Source organism: Neolamprologus multifasciatus, chromosome 22 (genome assembly GCF_963576455.1).
Source record: "Neolamprologus multifasciatus chromosome 22, fNeoMul1.2, whole genome shotgun sequence".
NCBI lineage: Eukaryota > Metazoa > Chordata > Actinopteri > Cichliformes > Cichlidae > Neolamprologus > Neolamprologus multifasciatus.
Window position 1 is genome coordinate 30,393,406 of NC_140459.1, and position 18,535 is coordinate 30,411,940.

Genomic DNA, 18,535 nt, shown 5'->3' on the forward strand with positions numbered 1-18,535 from the left:
GCTTTTCTCCACTGTGCACGCTTTCATCAAACTTACAGAGAGCGGAGACAGAGAGCTGGAGCTCCCTTTGAGGAAAGACTGTTAAATAATGCAGGTGGTTAAGTAAGCTTGTCGGGACGAATTGTAAAAAAGCCCCTGCTTCACTGAGCCACAGCCTGTTAGAGAGAGAAAGGGGGGAGACCGCGTGACTTTCAGCCCTCCAGAGTCCTCTTCACACATGGGTCGAATACAGAACGTGGCAAGGAACGTGTATGTGTGATGGGGCAGCCAGACAGGTCCCGGTGTCCTCTCTCCCTGATATCATGTCCACTTGCTTGTGGTTTATAGATAAATCTGACACAAAGCATCCTTTCCTCTTTATGACAAGCCCTCTCAGAGCTCATAAAGTTGCATTTATTGACCTACGCTGTCACTTTGAATCGAGGACAACAGAGCGGGCTTATTAAACAGAATTAGACATCATTGTGTGGCAGTGGAGAGCACAAATGATTGTCTTGGTCCAGAGCTCAAGATGTGACCAGCATTAGATGCTGCTAAGAATTCAAAGAGCAGTCATCTCAAGTGTACTGCGTGGGATTGATTTCATTTGACAGGGCTGCCCCCTGCTGCCCGTGTATTGACTCACACTTTCATTCAAGAGGTCCTTCCCTATAGTATGATTCTGTAGCTGTAGCTGGCGATCGTGGCTCAAGAGTTGGGAGTTCGCCTTGTAATTGGAAGGTTGCCGGTTCGAGCCCCGGCTTGGACAGTCTCGGTCGTTGTGTCCTTGGGCAAGACACTTCACCTGTTGCCTACTGGTGGTGGTCAGAGGGCCTGGTGGCGCCAGTGTCCGGCAGCCTCGCCTCTGTCAGTGTGCCCCAGGGTGGCTGTGGTTACAGTGTAGCTTACCATCACCAGTGTGTGAATGTGTGCGTGAATGGGTGGATGACTGGATATGTAAAGCGCTTTGGGGTCCTTAGGGACTAGTAAAGCGCTATATAAATACAGGCCATTTACCATTTACCATTCAATATGGCTGTGTCCAGATTTTAGTATCAATCCAATACCAAGTAAATACAGAGCAAGCATTGCTGATACCAATACTAGTACGGATACTTTTAACCTGTAAAGGCAGCTTATGTAGGGGAGAGCAGTGTGTCAAAATGTGATGAATCATCGTCAGTATGCAAATTCTAAAAAACTTTTGATGACCACTAAATCACTTTGATTTTTACTATATAAAATATATATACATACCGCGCCATCGGCCCTTCTGGCCAACACCAGCAGGCGGTAGGTGAAGTGTCTTGCCCAAGGACACAACGACTGAGACTGTCCGAGCCGGGGCTCGAACCGGCAACCTTCCGATTACAAGGCGAACTCCCAACTCTTGTGCCACGATCGCCCCAGTTAATACAACAAATCTTTTGTTTAAATGGCTATGGATCAAATAGATGTGACAGTCAACACAAAAAGGTTCAGACAGCTCCTCAAATGAGAGCAGATATTCCTTATATGGTCATGTCTGCATTTGACCACAGAAGCCCCACCCACCTTCTCTTCAAACCTCTTGTTTATGATGAGTAGCCAATGGAAAGACAGTGGGCTTAAAAAGGGGAAAGGACTATCCAAAGGTGTCTAAGCTGAGGAGCTGAACCAGCATGAGAAAGATAAAGAGTCTAACCTGTGAAGTGCAGCAATAACAATATGGAATTGTTCAATGTGGAAATCTTTCAAAGTCAAATTCATGTCTTTCTCACGTGTTCTGGTAAAAAATAACTAAATAAATAAAGATATTTATATCAATATTATATATGTTTTCCATTTCTTCTTCTACATTTTTACAAATGATTCTAACTAGTGTAATCTTAAACTTAGATGAATACAGACCAAAACACAGCTATAAAAATGATATATTCATGATTATATTTTATTTCTATACAACACTGGAATATTTCCAGCAAAATGAAATGGCCACAATAGACTGTGAACATACCTGGGCTTCATTCAGCACTGTTACACCGCTGCACTGAAACAGCAAAGCTTATAGCGTGTTGTAAATGAGTCGCTGGGAGATTTCTTATAAATACAAGTGCAACAAGATTATAAACATTAAACAACTGTAATTTTTTGCAACCAAAGCAGATTTCACTTAGAGAATAGCTGATTGTCCTGCTGTTAGTAAGGCCCGGTGTTACTGTCTGTATATCAGTCAGAATATATACTTACTTCATTCATAAAAAAATAATTATTCAACTATAAATTAGAACTAAACACATACAAAAAAAAAAAAAAACACTGATTAGGGAGAAACAAGTAAACAGAGGAGAACAAGTGCTGACAGAAGAACATAAGTTAGTAGTAACGCTGTGCAGTGTAATATGGGAGGAGATGGGGTAACATTAAAGGCTGTTATTGCTTTGGTGCACAGGGGCAGCGGCCTGTGCTGTTTCCACAAAGAAAGAGGAAGAACTGCTCATGTGAAGAGTACAACAAGGTGGAGAGGGCAAACTTCATCTCAGAGCTCACAACACTTCATTCCCTTGCAGATGTACAGTAAACTCATCTTAAATACACACTGATATCTGGTTAATTCATAGGAAGACACCACCACCCCTCCCCCTCTTAGTCGTTGACTCTCTCACAGCAGTGCAGCAGTGGTCAGAAGCCCAAGAAGTCATCCTCAAATGGGCTGACAGTGTTGGGAGTGTTTCCATTGGTGCCATCCCAGTCTGGTTCAATGAGCCAATCCTGGGGGGTCACCCCAATGTCCAGGACCTGGGGGTTAGTACGTGACACTGCCAGTCTGAGGGAAAGAGAAACAACTGTCAACGGTCAACAACAGCTCCCCTTTAAAAGAATGCAAGTAAGCAGAAATTCTTCTACTTTGGTGTGAACCAATCCCATGAAAAGACCAAAACCAGTAATGTACAGGTCTGTTTCTTAATACTCTACAATTTAAATCACAAATAAAGAGCTTTAGAAAAAAACAAAAAAAACAAAACAGCTTTGCGGTGTGATTTTTGGTTACAAAAGACAATAATCCTGAACAAATCCACTAAAACATTTGAAAACAGCTCAATTCATCACTGCTTTTGGTCTCTTTAAAATGGGACCAATGAGTTCAGCACAGCCCTGATTGTTGACAGAGTTGCGCTGAATATGGTCTCAACCAAGCAAAAACAAAACCTCTGCCTGGAAACTGGAATTAGATTGAACAGAGCTGGGATTAAAATTAAACTCTTATATTTCCATATTGAGGCAGAAAAAGAAGGAAATTCCCTCCAACCTCCATCAGAATGAAGTCAAATAAAATAGAAGAAACAAGAAGGCATCAGCAGCTCATGTAAACAGTAACGGGCAGTATGATGAGAACTAGCCGTCATTCTGTTTCCTACTCTTATCCTCTCGACCCTCAGGGCCTAATAGCAAGCAGAGCTGTTTCGACTCCCAGCATTCAGTTTTCTGCTGATTTTAATTCACTGCAGCTCAGCCTCTCAGACTCGTTTATGTAACTACATCCTCAGTCTGCTCCGATATGTCTGAAACATCCCTTTCTCTCTGGGATAACAATGTCTGCAGAGTCTGGGTAGAGGTCAGTGGGATTACTTCACATTCACTTCATTTGAACTGCGGGATAAACGGTGTTGATCCGTAAATGAGTTCAAGTGACCCACTGCTCCACTTTCAGACACGGGAACTGCTCGACAAAAGCCCCGCTGTGTGGAGTGGAGTCGCACTATCCCCACCGCTTCAGCCAAAACACACTACACATCACAGAGGAGGGTTATCAGACAGACACAGTCATGTTTGTGGTGATGATGAAATGGGTTGAGATAATAACATTTTTCATTTTGACTGAAATTCAATACATCGAATCAAACACAAAATCCATCGACAACAAAGGCATCTGACAGGAAATAAAAGACGGAGGAGGTCGTGCTACCCCGAGCGACTCGCGTCTCTGACCTGTAATCTGGGTTTTCGGGTTTGGAGGTGATTGAATGAAATGGACTGATGTCAGGTTAGTAACTGGGACTACCACTCTATGTAAGGCTTGTGATAACAATTGCTCAACTTTACCTGGAAATGAACCATAGCTATCCAGAGCACAGCTGGAGACACAAACACACAGCAGATTGAGGACAGTTTAAAGTTCAGCTATGAAATCATTTCTCACCAACTGTCAAACCTCTGAGATTATCCCTTCATTTATATTTTTATATCGTCAGAGAACGGAGGGTTTGCGGTCTGCAGTACACTGAAATCACCAGTAAGTGGCGACATAGAGCCAAGCAGTACAAGTAGGAACTACAATACAGAGGTAGAGGCAGATTTTGTGTTTTGGGGATGTTTTATTGGGAACAGGGATCAAAGAAAATCACCTAGGATTAATTTCAGATTATTTTAAGACTTTAGAATCAAATATCTCACCTGGAGAAGGCTTCATCCAAACCATCTTCTATTTCCTGCAAGAAAAGCAATCAGTCCTTAACATTAACTCAGGGAAAAGCATGTAATATGTGTGTGGTGCTGGCACAAACAAGGGAAATTTAAAGCAAATCTTTCAAAAAGCTGGAGATCCAAACTGAGTCGGGAAAAATCCAGCTCTCAAACTGAGGATGGTCAACATCGGAGTATGAAAGAACGGTCATTTGTAAGTGATTCATAGTCAACACAGACACAAAGCGAGAGGACGGACTCACCCAGGCAGGATTGTTGTTGGACTCGGAGGTCTGTCTGTGGTTATCCAGCTGATCCTCTCCGATGTTTCCATTGGTCTCCACTGCAACATTCACACTCTTCTCCAAGTCCAATAACATATCTGTAGCCACATCTAATAGAAAAGAAATGGAATGACAACTGATTGGTGTTATAATAACAGATCAGAGCAAGACACAGTGCAGCCTCCACACCAGGATGAGGTGACAGAGGGGGCAGTTAAAAATGATGATGGGGCAGATCATCGTGCCATGTCTGTTTCTGCATCTCTGTGGCAATATAATGTTAAAGCATGCAAAGGTTTTCCATGTCCTTTTATGTCTATAGCCATGAATAAATTGGTTTCACAGTTAGTTAGATTTTAGTTGACATTGGTTACAATAAATTGTTTCACAAACTGTGCTGCATTGAGCCGTGTAATATCTGTGAAAGGCTAAATGCCAACGTCACAAACCTCCAGTTTCAAAAGCAAGAATTACATTCTCACAGGAACAGAGAGGCCAGACGTCTATTAAGCCTGTGCGGGAATATAACTCTTTGACCATGGGACTACAGGCGTAAAATAATTATTTTAACCAGTGAGGGCTGACGAATAAAAGCCTGAAGCACCACATACCCTCTACTGTGAAAAACAAAAAAGGCAGATGTGCCATGGAGGTTTATTTCCCAGCTGATCACGTTCTGTGAACAGTACGTAGAACTAAAGCTGAAAACTTTAGGCCACACAACATGGCTTGTGCTCACAAACTGGACCAATCACCTGTATGTGCTGCCTGAAAGTACAAACATGGGGCCAAAGCCCCTCGTAAAGTTTGTTGTGAGCATAGAGGGTGTTTCTTTAACACCCACAATGAAATTCTGTGGGAAATTTAAGAATTTTACACACTGGATAAAATGATGAGCACCACATGTCAGTGAGATTATAAAAAACGACCAGAGGCCTGTGCTACAAAGCAGAATTTTGTCTTATCTAGGAAACTGGGTTACCTGGACATCGCTATGGTAACTTATGCTGCAAACCTACCCTGCTCTCACATTAGAGATCAACAAGTATGAAATCACCACCTTGACCAATCAAGCTTCAGAAAATAGTGGATCCCTCAGACCTCTGTGTACGAACAGTAGGAGGGTCTAACGTTTTAATACTGCCTGAAGTCTGTTTCCCACATGAGCATCAGTAATAAATATAAATTACTAGATGAAATTTTATGCTTTCATTTTGCAGCCAAAAAAGATAAAGAAAACAACTTTGCCAAGTTCCTTTTATGGTTTTTGACACCATTTGTGAATGACTACATAACACAAATGACCTCATGTGGCTACAGCTCCTTTATGCTTTGCATCTTGTTTTTTTTTACCTGTCCCTTTCAAACTCCCAAAGCTGTTCGATCTCTCTGAATGAGAACTGCTGCTAGCCTCTCCAGCGGACCCAGACTTTGCTCTCTTCCCTTTCTCTAAAAAACAGATAAGAGGAAACACAACACAAGCAGGTCAGGACCTGTTTACAGCACATATCAACATATTTGGTGAAACAAGGACAAACACAGACAGTCTCCTGACAAAACAACCCCTCCACAGACAGTGCCTATATGCGTGTCATTTCCAGGACTTGAATGGAGAAGTGTGTGATGCCCACCTTCTTTGGACACCTGCCAGAGCTCGAAAGCTACTGTGAAGGCCTGGGCTACTGTTAGCGCCACAGCCTGAGCCTGGAGGACAGGAGAAAAAGACACAAACAGAGGATGAAAAACAGGGCACTAACTTAAAGAAGTCTGCTTCTCTGACTGCTGTTGACCGTCCAAGAAAACTTTGCATGACCATCAAGATAGAACATGTAGTTTACAACACTAAATGCTTTATCGCAGGTAACAAAGTTATATTTATAACATGGACAGCTGTAAAAATGGTTATAAAATGTTGCCTTTCAACAGTAATGCTTTATATTTATATGACTGAAAGATGTGAGTACAAAAAAGGATAGCTCTTGATCTCTGTCCACAGTCCGTCGTCACTGTCACATAAAAGAAAAAAGGTCACTTTGGGGCTTTAAGTCAAATAATTAATTATTATTTGATTGAATTGCAGACTTTCAGCTTAAATTCAAGGGGTTAAACTGCATGACAATCAACTGTCCAATTACTTTTAAGCCTCTGGAAATGGGAGACTGAATTAAAATGGCTGCAACTGCTGAGCTGTTAATGGAAACTTTTATTAAACCCCTGAAAAGGTGACAGTCTGCACTTCAATCACACTTTACTTCAATCACATTTAGATTATTTCTTTTAAAAATCAAACAATGTATAGAGGAAAAACTACAAAAATGTGTCTTTGTTCAGCACATTATTAACCTCATATGCTCGCTTTCACGTTAATTTCCCTGCTTTAGTTGGTTTTTTAAAGCGGTCCTCATATACTTCTCTTTATTATCTTTTTTAGTTTAAGACCAGCAGTTTTTTTTCCAACTTTATGTCATTGTCATGTCATTTTTTTTTTTTTAAAGGTATTATTTTAACTATGAGTCCTGAAGCACTCCTCTCATTGAGTAGAGGACACAGAGAGGTCATCCCAAATCTCTTCAGAACCCCACTGATAGATAGAGGAGCACATATTAAGGAAGCAGAGTATTTTCATGTTATCCTGGGAGAAAAAAAGAGCGGAGTGAGGAAGCAAGTAAGATGAGAGGAAAAGTGCCCTTCTGTTTTCAACACCAAGGAAAAGACAGGAAGACGACAGGAGCTTAACTTCTAGGATTTCCTCTTCAGGATGAAGAGGAAGAGCTATGGTGACAGCAAGACACTCGAGAGAGAGTTACAGGACGAATGATGGCTGAATGTGGGTCATTACATCATCAGGAAGGTAATGATCCCCCACAGCCACAGAGGAAGATATGCTAAATATTTGAGTTATTGAGAAACTTTGAATTTAAACTGAAAAGTTAAAGTTTGGACACACCTTCTCATTTAATGTCTTTTCTTAATTTTTACTACTTTCTCCATTTTAGATGCAAACTGAAGACATCTAATATATGAAGCCACATATATGGTGTCCTGTAGCAAAGAAAAAAAAAATATAAATAACTTTAAACATGTATTTTATTTTAGAGTCCTCGAAGCAGCCACCCTTCGCTTTGTTGACGGTGCAAACCCTTCGCCTTCTCTCAGTGAGCTTCATGATGTAGTCACCTGAAATGGTTTTCACCTCACAGGTGTGCCATGTCAGGGTTCATTTGTGGAATTTCTTGCCTTCTTTATGGGGTTGGGAACCAATCAGCTAAGTAAAGAGAGGTGACAGTCCATCATTACTTTAAGCACTGAAGGTCAGTCAGCCTGGAATATTGCTAAAACGTTCAATGTGTGGAGTCGCAAAAATCATCAACCAAGCACGACAATGAAACTGGTTCACATGATGACCGCCCAGCCCAGAATAAATTCATCTGAGTCACCAGCCTCAGAAATCACAAGTTAACAGCTACTCAGATTAGGGCCCAGATAAATGCCACACAAAGTTCCAGCAGCAGACACATCTCTACATCAACTGCTCAGAGAAGACTGCATGAATCAGGCCTTTGTGTTCAAATAGCTGCTAAGAAACCACGACTAAGGAAAAGCAACAAGCAGAGGAGATTTGTTTGGTCCAAGAAACACAAGGAGTGGACATTAGACCAGTGGAAATCTGTGCTTTTGTCTGATGAGTCCAAATTTGAGATCTTTGGTTCCACCTGCAGTGTCTTTGTGCAACGCAGAAAAGGTGAATGGATGGTCTCTACATGCATGGTTCCCAACATGTGAAGCATGGAGGAGGAGGTGTGATGGTGTGGGGGTGCTTTGCTGCTGACAGTGTTGTGGGATTTATTCAAAATTGAAGGCACACTGAAGCAGCATGGCTACCACAGCATCCATGCCATCCCATCCAGTTTGTGCTGAATTGGACCACCACTTATCTTTCAACAGGACAATGACCCCAAACACACCTCCAGGCTGAGTAAGGTCTATTTAACCAAGAAGGAGAGTGATGGAGTGCTGCACCAGATGGCCTCCACGGTCACCTGACCTAAACCCAGTCGAGATGGTTTGGGATGAGATGGAGCGCAGAGTGATGGCAAAAGGGCCAACAAGTGCTCAGCATCTCTGGGAAATCCTTCAAGACTGTTGGAAAACCATTTCAGATGACTGCCTCATGAAGCTCGTGGAGAGAATGCCAAGAGTGTGCAAAGCAGTAATCAAAGCAAAGGGGCTATTTTGAGGAATCTAAAATATTAAACATGTTTTGAGTTATTTCACACTTTGTTTACAAAATAATTCCATGTGTTCATTCATAGTTTTGATGCCTTCAGTGAGAGTCTACAATGTAAATAGTCATGAAAATAAAGAAAAGCCATTAAATGAGAAGGTGTGTCCAGACTTTTGACTGGTAGTGTACGTGATCTAAACTCACCACTTTCCTCTTTGAGCAGAGGTAGGCGTTGCACTCCAGGGTTCCATTCAGGGTGTTTTGTGCGATATAAGCAAAGACTTTATCGTGTAGTTTATCCACCGTGCAGTAGGATATCCTGCAGACCAGAGACAACAGGTTAGACAAACAGCGTACAAAGATCCAATGCTTTTTTTTTTTGACAGCACAAATACGCTCAAACTTTCCAGAAGCAAGAATGAGATTTACACAGAAAGACTAAAAAAACAGTTGAAGACGGATTGACCTGCCGTGTTAGTATGTTTTTGTCAAAGATTAATACAATGTTGATTTTTTAAAAAATGAGTAAACACTGGCAACCCCTCAGCCTCCTAGTACACACCCCTATACTGGACTTTAGGTCATGGTACTGACACTGGAACTCATCTGAGACTTTCATATGTGACTTTTTGGTTTCAATGACACCCACCAGGGAGAATCTATTTCAAATTACTTAAGTAATGAAATAAAATTACAAAACTAGTCGTTCTACACATACCTGTATATGGACACGTTTTCCAGGAGTTTATTTGTTGAGCTGTCATGTAGGACAATTCCCTGAGGAGAAACCTTAAGAGTGACCTTCTGAGGTTTCTTCCCACTGGCTTTAGCCTGTCATGGGGAAAATAACGCAGCGGAAACTGATGATTGTTTTATGACCGAAATGCAAAACGTCCGCACACTGCTTACAAGGACTACCCAGCTCTTCTACAATGTCTATTTCTGGTGGTACACTAGAGACAACATTGTACATTATTAATCACCAGACACTTCCAAAAAACCCTGCATTTACTATTTATCAGGATTTAGTGTCAGGATGTATGGAAACAGGCATAGTAAGATACAGAGAGCAGCTTTAAACTAAATTTGATCCAGAGTTTAAATAAACATTTAATAAACATGCAGACGGTGGTGAGGACATGATGAAAGCCTTAATGTCAGTATGTTTGTGAAATTTAAGAGAGCTTAACCATTTTAGATGTTCTATTTTAAGAAAAAAATAATGATAATAAGTAAAGCGGTAGTCTTAAAAGCCACTGGATTGTTTTTCTTACACTGCTATTGTTGATTTTGGCAGGAAATCAAAGCAGAGCAGTCAAAAGTGGAGATAATGTAAACTGTGAATGAGCGATCTCTGACCGTGGCAACAATCCTCTTTACAGCAGCTGCTGACAGCTCCTCTCCTTTGGGTTGGTCCACCAGTGTCATGCCGAGATGTCGAAGGTTAAAGGTCATGCCCTCTAAGATGGTCTCCCGCGTGTCTGTCCAGTTCTCTGGGAGCTCTGCGGAGAAGAGCGGGAGCGGCCGATACTCTGATCAACTGTAACGACGTTCTTGTCAAACATCAAGCGTTGCAAACATCAAATATTTATCTGCTTTTTCCCAGGGTTCATGTTCCAAAATAAATAAGGCTCGTGCAACATTCAAAGACTTTGAGAAAAACACAAATCAGAAGAAATGTAAACAGTCTGTGTTGAACTTAGAGTTGGCCCACTTCATGTGCTCCCTCTCTGAAGAGGAAAGGCAAAACAGGGTATCTAGGTCAGAGGTGCTGAGGCGTAAAGTAAATATTTCATCTTCCAAATAGCTTATAGGGCTCGACAATAAAAAACATGAAGAGTTTGGAGCAAGTTGTACATGCACTGTGACACGCTGTGATAAGAGGAAAGCGTGGTAACATCAGCGATCTCTCCGACAGCATGAATCATGTGTCGTTCTCAAAGTGCATTACTGTCTCCATTTTTAAAATTTCTCTGAAAAAGACTGTTTAAAGTGTAACTACTGAAGGAACAGCTTCTACCGCTGTGTGATTTCTTATCAGGTTTTGTGTGGCGCTGGCCGACCCTGAACCTGTAATACTGTTTGCACTTTCATCAGAGAAAAAAAAAAAAAGGGGGGGGGGTTGAAGGAAGGGGGAAAAAACTCAATCCACCATTATTACCTAGAATTTCACCCTCCTAGCATTTCCCTCCTCTGGGATGTAGTACATACCACACACTCATGCTGGTACATGTTCACACACATACATTTTGAATGCAGACTACACAAACTGGACCAAGAGATCTTAAGATCTTAAAGTCTTAGAAGGAAACTCAATGTGATTTTCCTTATTTTCTGTCACATGTACACTGTTTTAAAAACAGGTGTTCATATTAACTCAGCCAAAGCACGTGTGAAAGCGTCAGATATCATCATCATCAGGCCGTTATTTATAGTAACAATATCGGCTACAAAATAATCAAACATAAAGTGTTTAAGTACAGGGACTGCAGAGCGTCATCAGCTGGAGTTTATGTTAACAGTGCCAAGAGATCCAAAGTTGGGAAAGCAGAATCACGCCTGAGACAAAAGGCACTGGTGGGCACCCTGGTGATAAGTAGAGTGAACTTGGGTTAACTAGTTCCCACTTCAGACCCACGTCAACAAAGCAAAACTCAAGGAGGAACACCACCGACTCTAGGAAGACATCGTAGCAGGTGTAGAGGAAGAGGAAATTGGCAGAACACTGGGGCTCTGGCAACGAGGAGCATGAACAAGATGGGAGGTATCCTGCAGTACAGGATCACCTGGGGAAACATCATGCATGCAGACTTAAAGTGGGTCCTGTTCCTGGTGCAGGCAGTGCATGAAGTTTGGTGAAAGAGTGAGACACCCTCCTGCACCCTTTGCTCTGGAAGAGGCTCTTTGGAACATCTTCTCAGCAGCTGCCCAAAGGCTCTGGGGGATAGCCATACCAAGGTGCTGAAGGCAGAGGCAGGTAGCCTCAGTCATCAATACCAGCAAACACCATCAAGTCAAGTCGATTTGTGTAAGCAACTAAAGCTGTCAGGGCACACTGTCAAAATATCACTTAATCATCACCTCTGAGGCCTCAAAACAGCTGGAACACAGGCTAGAGGACGTTTCAAGAGCAGACAGAAGACACTGTTTGTTTATTTTACGTTGTGCTTTTGTTTTCTTATTTTTCTTTGTATTCATTGTTCTATAATGTATTTTATTCTATTGTTAAGTGAAAGTTTGAAAGGCGCTTTCAAATAAAAATTGATTATTATTACTTTTCAGCATGCCCACTATGTAACGTTCCTGACGTGGTTGGTTGTTATAAGAGTGGCCAAGAGGAGGCCTATTCAATCTATGTGTAAAGCAGCTGATCATATGAAGAACGCTCCCAATCTTTTACATCACACAGAGCTAAGTGTAGAAAGAAAAACTGAGCTTGTACAAACGCTGACCCTATTTAACGTGAGCGTCCATCACTGTCAGAAAACAATAATATACAAAAGCATAATAGGCCACCTCGAAACAGCTGAAAACAAATTAAATTTTCATAACAAATAAGTTCAGCTTCTCTTTTGGTAAACATTTCATGTTTCGCTCATTTTATGAGAGAAGTGGAATCAGGGAGTCTTTGAAACCTATGTTGAAATGTAACCAGGTCAAAAAGTCTACAACACACCGATTACGGAGAAAATCCTTTCTCTGTATCCACGACTGCCTCCTGTAAATGTGTTACATTAAGGAATAAATTATAGTGAGTGAAAAACGTAACAAATATAATGCTAGTAACTGCAGATATTAATGTTTTCCATTTTAGACATCAAAACATTTAATTTACACAAAGAAGAAATGGATCCTTTTAGTGGTTCACTGACGCAGGTTTCAGTGCATGTTTTCCACTGACAGTGTTGGAGAGCTAATATTGAGCTTGTAATAAAAGACCCTGTTCTGGTTTTCAGTTTGTCTCACCAGCAGCAGAGACAGTACCAGGCACCAATCAGCCCAAGAATGCAGAAGGCTTTGAGGATAAAAGGTCAGCAACCGTTATACGTCAAAGGAAACAGCTGTGTGCACGAGTCAACTGAGAACAAGAAAAACCAGGTGACCTGCTACTAACATCACACCCGTATGTGGCAAATAATCTCTTACTGGTTTCTCACTGTAGTATTGGGGGAAGTGTCTTGGTATAATGTGAGAAAGATAAGAAAAAGAGGAGAAAAAAATTGAAAGACAGAGCCTCAGTTTTCAGCTCTATAGATATCCATTACATCCAACACTGATGGATGAGTAGCCATTTGATTTGTCAGAGTGCAAAATAACTCTTAGTTGTAAACTGTGACAACAATGGCGCTGATCCAGAAAGGTCCAACTGACAGACAATTTGCATCCTGGCTGATTTGTGTGTCTACAACAAACACTGGATCACTGGGGAAACCACCGACTGTGGTCCTACAACTCTGGACTCCTCCAGTGCCAAATTATCTTTTACTCAGCCTCTGCTGCCTTTTCACTTTCCTCCCTCCTTCACTGATCTACGCCTGCACGCCTCTCAAATTATTATGCACAGAGTCCCAAATTCACCCGAGTTTATGTTTGGGATTCTAATGATGTGGGGAAAACATAAACACATTAGTGAGAGTGTGTCAATTTGGAAGTCTCTGCACATGCAAAGTCGAGTAAATTAGGGGCAGAATGCATCTGAAATGTTTATCAGTGAAAGACCTGATGTGCCAAGCAAGGTCTTTAAACCTAGACAAAATAAGGTGAGATAAATTTTTAGTCCAACTGCATTCTCATCGCTTTCAGAAAAGCAATGCTTCTTCATGGTTAAAGGGGGGAAAAATAGCCCACTACACACTGAGGACACACCCCTCCTAATGAGTTTGTTCAGCTTCCTGTCTGTTACATTGGCCAGTTCCTAAACCAGTTACACACATTTGGCTCAGATAGTCACACATTGTTTCTCCCATAATAGGGCAGCTATGGAGAAGCATGTTCATTTGATTTTATTTTGAGAGGATCACATTGTAAAATCAGAAAGAGACGCTTCCTGTATACAACAGCAGCCGTCTGCTCTTCATACAGCAGCTAAGTGGTCACAAGCAGGATTATGATAACATATATAAATACATATTTGCTTCCCACTGTTATGATAGGTTGTACACATTTCTTGTGTTTTATTGTGAAACTTTTTATGATTTTCACCTATGAAAAGTGCGACATAATTCTTTTAATTTAAGTACTTATATTATACAGAGAGTTTCAATGTGCTGTGGAGTAGAAGTGGTTCTTGTGTATAAACTCACAGTGAAGGCCAACCTTTGATTGGTGGGCTACGCTCACATTAACAAACAGGGTTGCCTTCATCTGAAGTGTATGAAGCAGGCTTAGCCACATAGCAAGGCTTTCTTTGCATTAGCTTTGCTCAACAAAACCTAAACCCCCTATGAGAGGTAACAGGCATCACAGCGGTGGCTATCAACCTTCTCTGTGGTTCGTTAAACTTTTTTCGACAAAATGGACCAATCAGGTTCTGTCCACTTCAGTCAAGTAGAACATGAATAAAAAAAAATAATTAAAAGTCAACTACTGCCTGTAAAGCTGTCATATGTTAAACCTGACTTTAACAAGATTCTGAAAACTGCATTCAGGTGAGATACTGTCCCAAGAAGATGTCACTTCAAACAGAAGTGTTAGACTGGCTCAACATCCATTGTTGCTTATGTCTCAAACATAGTTCTGCAATGGTCAGGTTGGCAGACTGTCATCACGAAAATTCATACACAGGAAAATATGCAATACCATTTTGAAATAAATGGGGAAAACTGTTATAAATTGATGAGACATATTTTTCAATTAAAATTTTACATTAAAAAAGTAGTATAATACAAAAAACATCATCGAAGAGAGCATTTTTAAATTGTCTAACTATTGCCAAATAATACAGTATCATTACTTTTAGGTAAATGTGTATGACAAATATTTTAAGATTGTCAGGTCGCTTAAAAAAACAACAACAACAACAAAACAACAACATTACTTTCAGGCTGTAGTGTTGTGCTTCTGCTGATGTTCCCATATGTTCGTTGCAGGTCAAATAGAGTTGGTACAGTAGGTTGCTACTGTTTTCCATCTAGTTGATGACAGACTTTTTTCAGCTTCATTTTGAGACTTTAAGAGAAACATAACTCTTTTTAGAGACCATTAAATTGTTTTATCCTGTTAAAATAACACAGTCTAGTAACATTACTCACAGGCGGGACTGATGACGCTGGCTGTGCAGCTCTAGCATTAATGTTATTGTTTTATTACTAGCCATAGCCGCTAGCCACTACCTTAATGATAACAACATAACAGTTAAACAGCTAACGGGTAAAGTTTAGCCATTAAATATAGATATAGTAGAATAAAATATAATAAAATTTAAATAATTACATAAATGTGGTGCAGAACCTGCCATAGCAGTTTGGGATTTCATGGAAGACAGACAGTAACATTGTAAAGGAAAAAGGAGCCATGGACTTTTAAATGCAAGCATCACCGCTAAAAGAAATGCAGCACAACTGATCAGCGCTGTTGCATTCACATCAAATGCCACATGCTGAATCTCCAACTGCAGCCTCATGGCGTTCCGGATGATTTTAATACAAGTCATATTTATTCATCAAAAAGTCCATTACAGCCAGTTTAGAGCAACCACAGAAATACAGCTGCAGAGAAAACCAGTCAGAGCCAAAGAGTGGCACCTGTTGGAGAGGATCCTGGAAAAAGGGCTCTTCAACACAAACAAATAAACTTTGGGGGTCCCCTTAACACTGCTGGCATAGGCCGTCTAAGCCAGGGCAAAAGAACAGAGAAGATGAAGTCTTAGCTAGATAAGCTGAATGTATTTCTCCTAACACAAACTTATGGTGAGAAAACAGAATATGCAAAGAGGCATACAAGTGACGTGACATAGGTGGATCACAACTTTTCTATACAGGGTCCATCTAAATGAATCAATACAAATACAAAAAGCTTTTTTTTTTTTTAAAGTAATGGACACAGAAACCTAAAATTTTAAAATACATGGCTGAATATAAAGTTTTACATACTACACTTACAATGTTGGCAAGCACTTAAGGTGCGCCCCCTGAATGCACGGCACATGTCCAGATGATAGTCAAGCTGTCTGGAGTCACTGCAGCCACTGCTGTTGTTACTCTACCTACTGGCATCCGTGGGAAACTCACGAATCCGCTCTTTCTAACAGCATGCCTTTCAATCGGCACTCTGAAATCTGATCATTCTTTTTGATACACCCTGTACTAAAGGCAAGCGAGTGCCAATGACAGAGAAGGTTACTGGTGATTGACATATGACAGGTTAACAAATATAATAGAGTACCTAAAGAAAAAAATCAACAGCGAGAACGCAATGCATGCTGAGTTAATCGATTCCTCTATTGACACCCTTTTAGCCTATAGAATAATAATAAAAAAAACAAAAACAAAAACAAAAACAAAAAAAACATCACGGCAGCAGCCGAACTACCAGTATCCTAAAACCAACTGGTCAAGTCACAGTAACTATGACCATCTTTTTATGTACAGTTTGTAATACAGCCTCATTAATGGAAATGATGCCTGGGTCCTCAAGTGCTCGAGCCCTGTACTGCATTCACCTGACCCAAAGTAATCCCTACCCCGAGTACATGGAAATGTAGGACGATTCTGACGAAGGCAACGTCAGACCTGAAAATCCAGCATGAATGATATGGGTCAGTGCTGGTGAAGAATGCGTGCCCTGCAGCCAGGTAATCTATGACCACACCTCAATACTCTACTTCTACGACAAGTGGGTCAGTAGCCACATTTACAGGAAGCCGTTAAGTCCACGAACAATCAGAATAGCCCACTTCCAGTCGGAATGGCTACCACAGACACACAAACAACTCAGGCAGAAGAAACTCGCACTGTGGAAAGTGTCTGCCAGATGTAATACAGCCAGATATCACCTCTCCACTGACAGCTGGGAAGATGTAAGATTAACATCTCAGCCTCATCCATTAACGCGGTAATGTGCAGGCATAATATGGAAGTGTCCATCTCAAATTTCTTCGGCGTTGCCTTTTCCCTAGTGAGCAACTAAGGTTACACACAACAATGCTGTGTGTTTATGTTATCCACCCTGTCACTCTCTAATGTCTCTGCAGATGTGACAGTAGCCTTTCTGGAATTTAAAAAGAAAAAAGGAAAACAAAAGAGCAGCAGTGTGACTTGAAGCCAACAGGGGCAGTGCACAGACTCACCCCGCAGCATTCCTGGCTTGTCCTCTTGGTTACAGGCTGTGGACTTTCTCACTGCTTCTGGAAGCCACACGGTCATTCCCCCCCACCCCACAACTTCACAGGCAGGATCAAGTGAGATTTAGCTTACAAAGTGGCCCTTGAGTCCTACAATGGGTGCCAATGCCTTCATAAAGGAGCTTTATGTTAATGCTGCTGCATGTGACTGCTCCTGCCCTGGCAAAGTGCTCTTCAGCAACATACAATGGGGGAAATATAAATATAATAAGATCTCGTGCTGACGATGACCTCTGAACTTCCTCTGGCAGGGTTGGCGGAAAGAGGGAGGTGGGATTATCAAGAAATCCAAAAATACCTTTTTAGTTAGCGAAACACAAAGCAAAAGAAGTAGTTGGTGTAATTCCCACCTGAGTAAAAGACCGTGAAAAACACACAAAAATCTGTCTTGAAACACGTGAATAATCCACGAGAAATGGCACAAATTAGAAATAAAACTTCTAATTAGTTTTGTTGTTGTGGTTCATTTTAAAATAACTTGAATTCCCAGAAAATTCCTGCACCATGATAAACCGCATTGCAAACAGTTACTCAGCCTCCGCAGGAAGAAACCGCTGTATGTTTCCCCAGAACAGAAACACTAAGCGAGAGAAACTATTTACCTTTACCCTCCTTTGACAAACTAAAAGAGACGTAACTGCTCAAGCTAAAGAAAAAAAGAGATGTCAAACTCCTTCTTTACCACCCGCTGTGACAGCCGACAGCACAATACGTCGTTTGTGAAACAAAAACCAAAGTTTGGTCAAGTTAGCCTATAAATGTCTTAATTAATCACTATTTGTCACAGAAAAAAAAAGGTAAATTGGGTACAGGCAAAGTAAACTCCGGACAGGCGGAATTTTAAATTTGTTGCTAACGGTAAAAGAAGAAGGTATTACCTTTTGTTTTTATGTTTTTTTAATTTTCCTTTTGCTAATTTAACGAGTATTTCTTACTTCTGTGTTTGCTGGCAGTCCACGACTGTTTCGCCATACTTGGGCTCCGGATAATAGCTCTTCCAGCAGACTTGAGGGCATCCATGTCGGTGTGTTAAAGTGCAGAGAGTCGGTGAAGTTCCCCGAAGTGTTCCAGGAGAAATGTTGACCGGACTGCTGATGGGGAGAGAGGATGGACCTGTGGTGCCTTCCAGTGCAGTCAGAAATCCCGGTGTTGTGCCAAAAAGTCATCGCCTGCCAAAAACTTTCCGTGTGTTTCTTATGTGTAATATTTTTCCTACAAAGAGGTTATATATAAAATTAAAACTACCTGTTTTTCAAGTATCTT

The 18,535-nt window shown here is 41.1% G+C and overlaps 1 protein-coding gene across 2 annotated transcripts; it reads right to left on the bottom strand.

The window, feature by feature from the left end:
* Positions 1 to 1,860: 1,860 nt before the first annotated feature.
* ldlrap1a (low density lipoprotein receptor adaptor protein 1a) lies at positions 1,861 to 18,418 on the bottom strand. Of its 2 annotated transcripts, XM_085148175.1 has the most exons (10): positions 18,208 to 18,418; positions 10,291 to 10,433; positions 9,650 to 9,762; positions 9,136 to 9,250; positions 6,338 to 6,410; positions 6,060 to 6,155; positions 4,686 to 4,816; positions 4,414 to 4,448; positions 4,063 to 4,094; positions 1,861 to 2,785 (listed from the first exon to the last, which is right to left on the bottom strand). In XM_085148175.1, exons 1-10 carry the CDS (start codon positions 18,290 to 18,292, stop codon positions 2,739 to 2,741), a joined length of 870 nt encoding a protein of 289 aa, XP_085004301.1. In that variant the 5' UTR covers positions 18,293 to 18,418; the 3' UTR covers positions 1,861 to 2,738. The 2 variants fall into 2 exon arrangements, with proteins under 2 accessions (XP_085004301.1, XP_085004300.1); XM_085148174.1 differs by lacking the exon at positions 4,063 to 4,094 and having other exon boundaries at positions 1,864 to 2,785; positions 18,208 to 18,409.
* Positions 18,419 to 18,535: the final 117 nt, after the last annotated feature.

Excerpts from the sequence above, each read along its gene's own strand:
- ldlrap1a (XM_085148174.1), bottom strand. The coding sequence starts at position 18,292 with ATGGATGCCCTCAAGTCTGCTGGAAGAGCTATTATCCGGAGCCCAAGT. Across the intron at positions 9,763-10,290 it reads TAAAGAGGATTGTTGCCACG|GCTAAAGCCAGTGGGAAGAA; the intron begins GTCAGAGATCGC and ends TCCCCATGACAG. Across the intron at positions 6,411-9,135 it reads TCTGCTCAAAGAGGAAAGTG|GCTCAGGCTGTGGCGCTAAC; the intron begins GTGAGTTTAGAT and ends CCTGTCCTCCAG.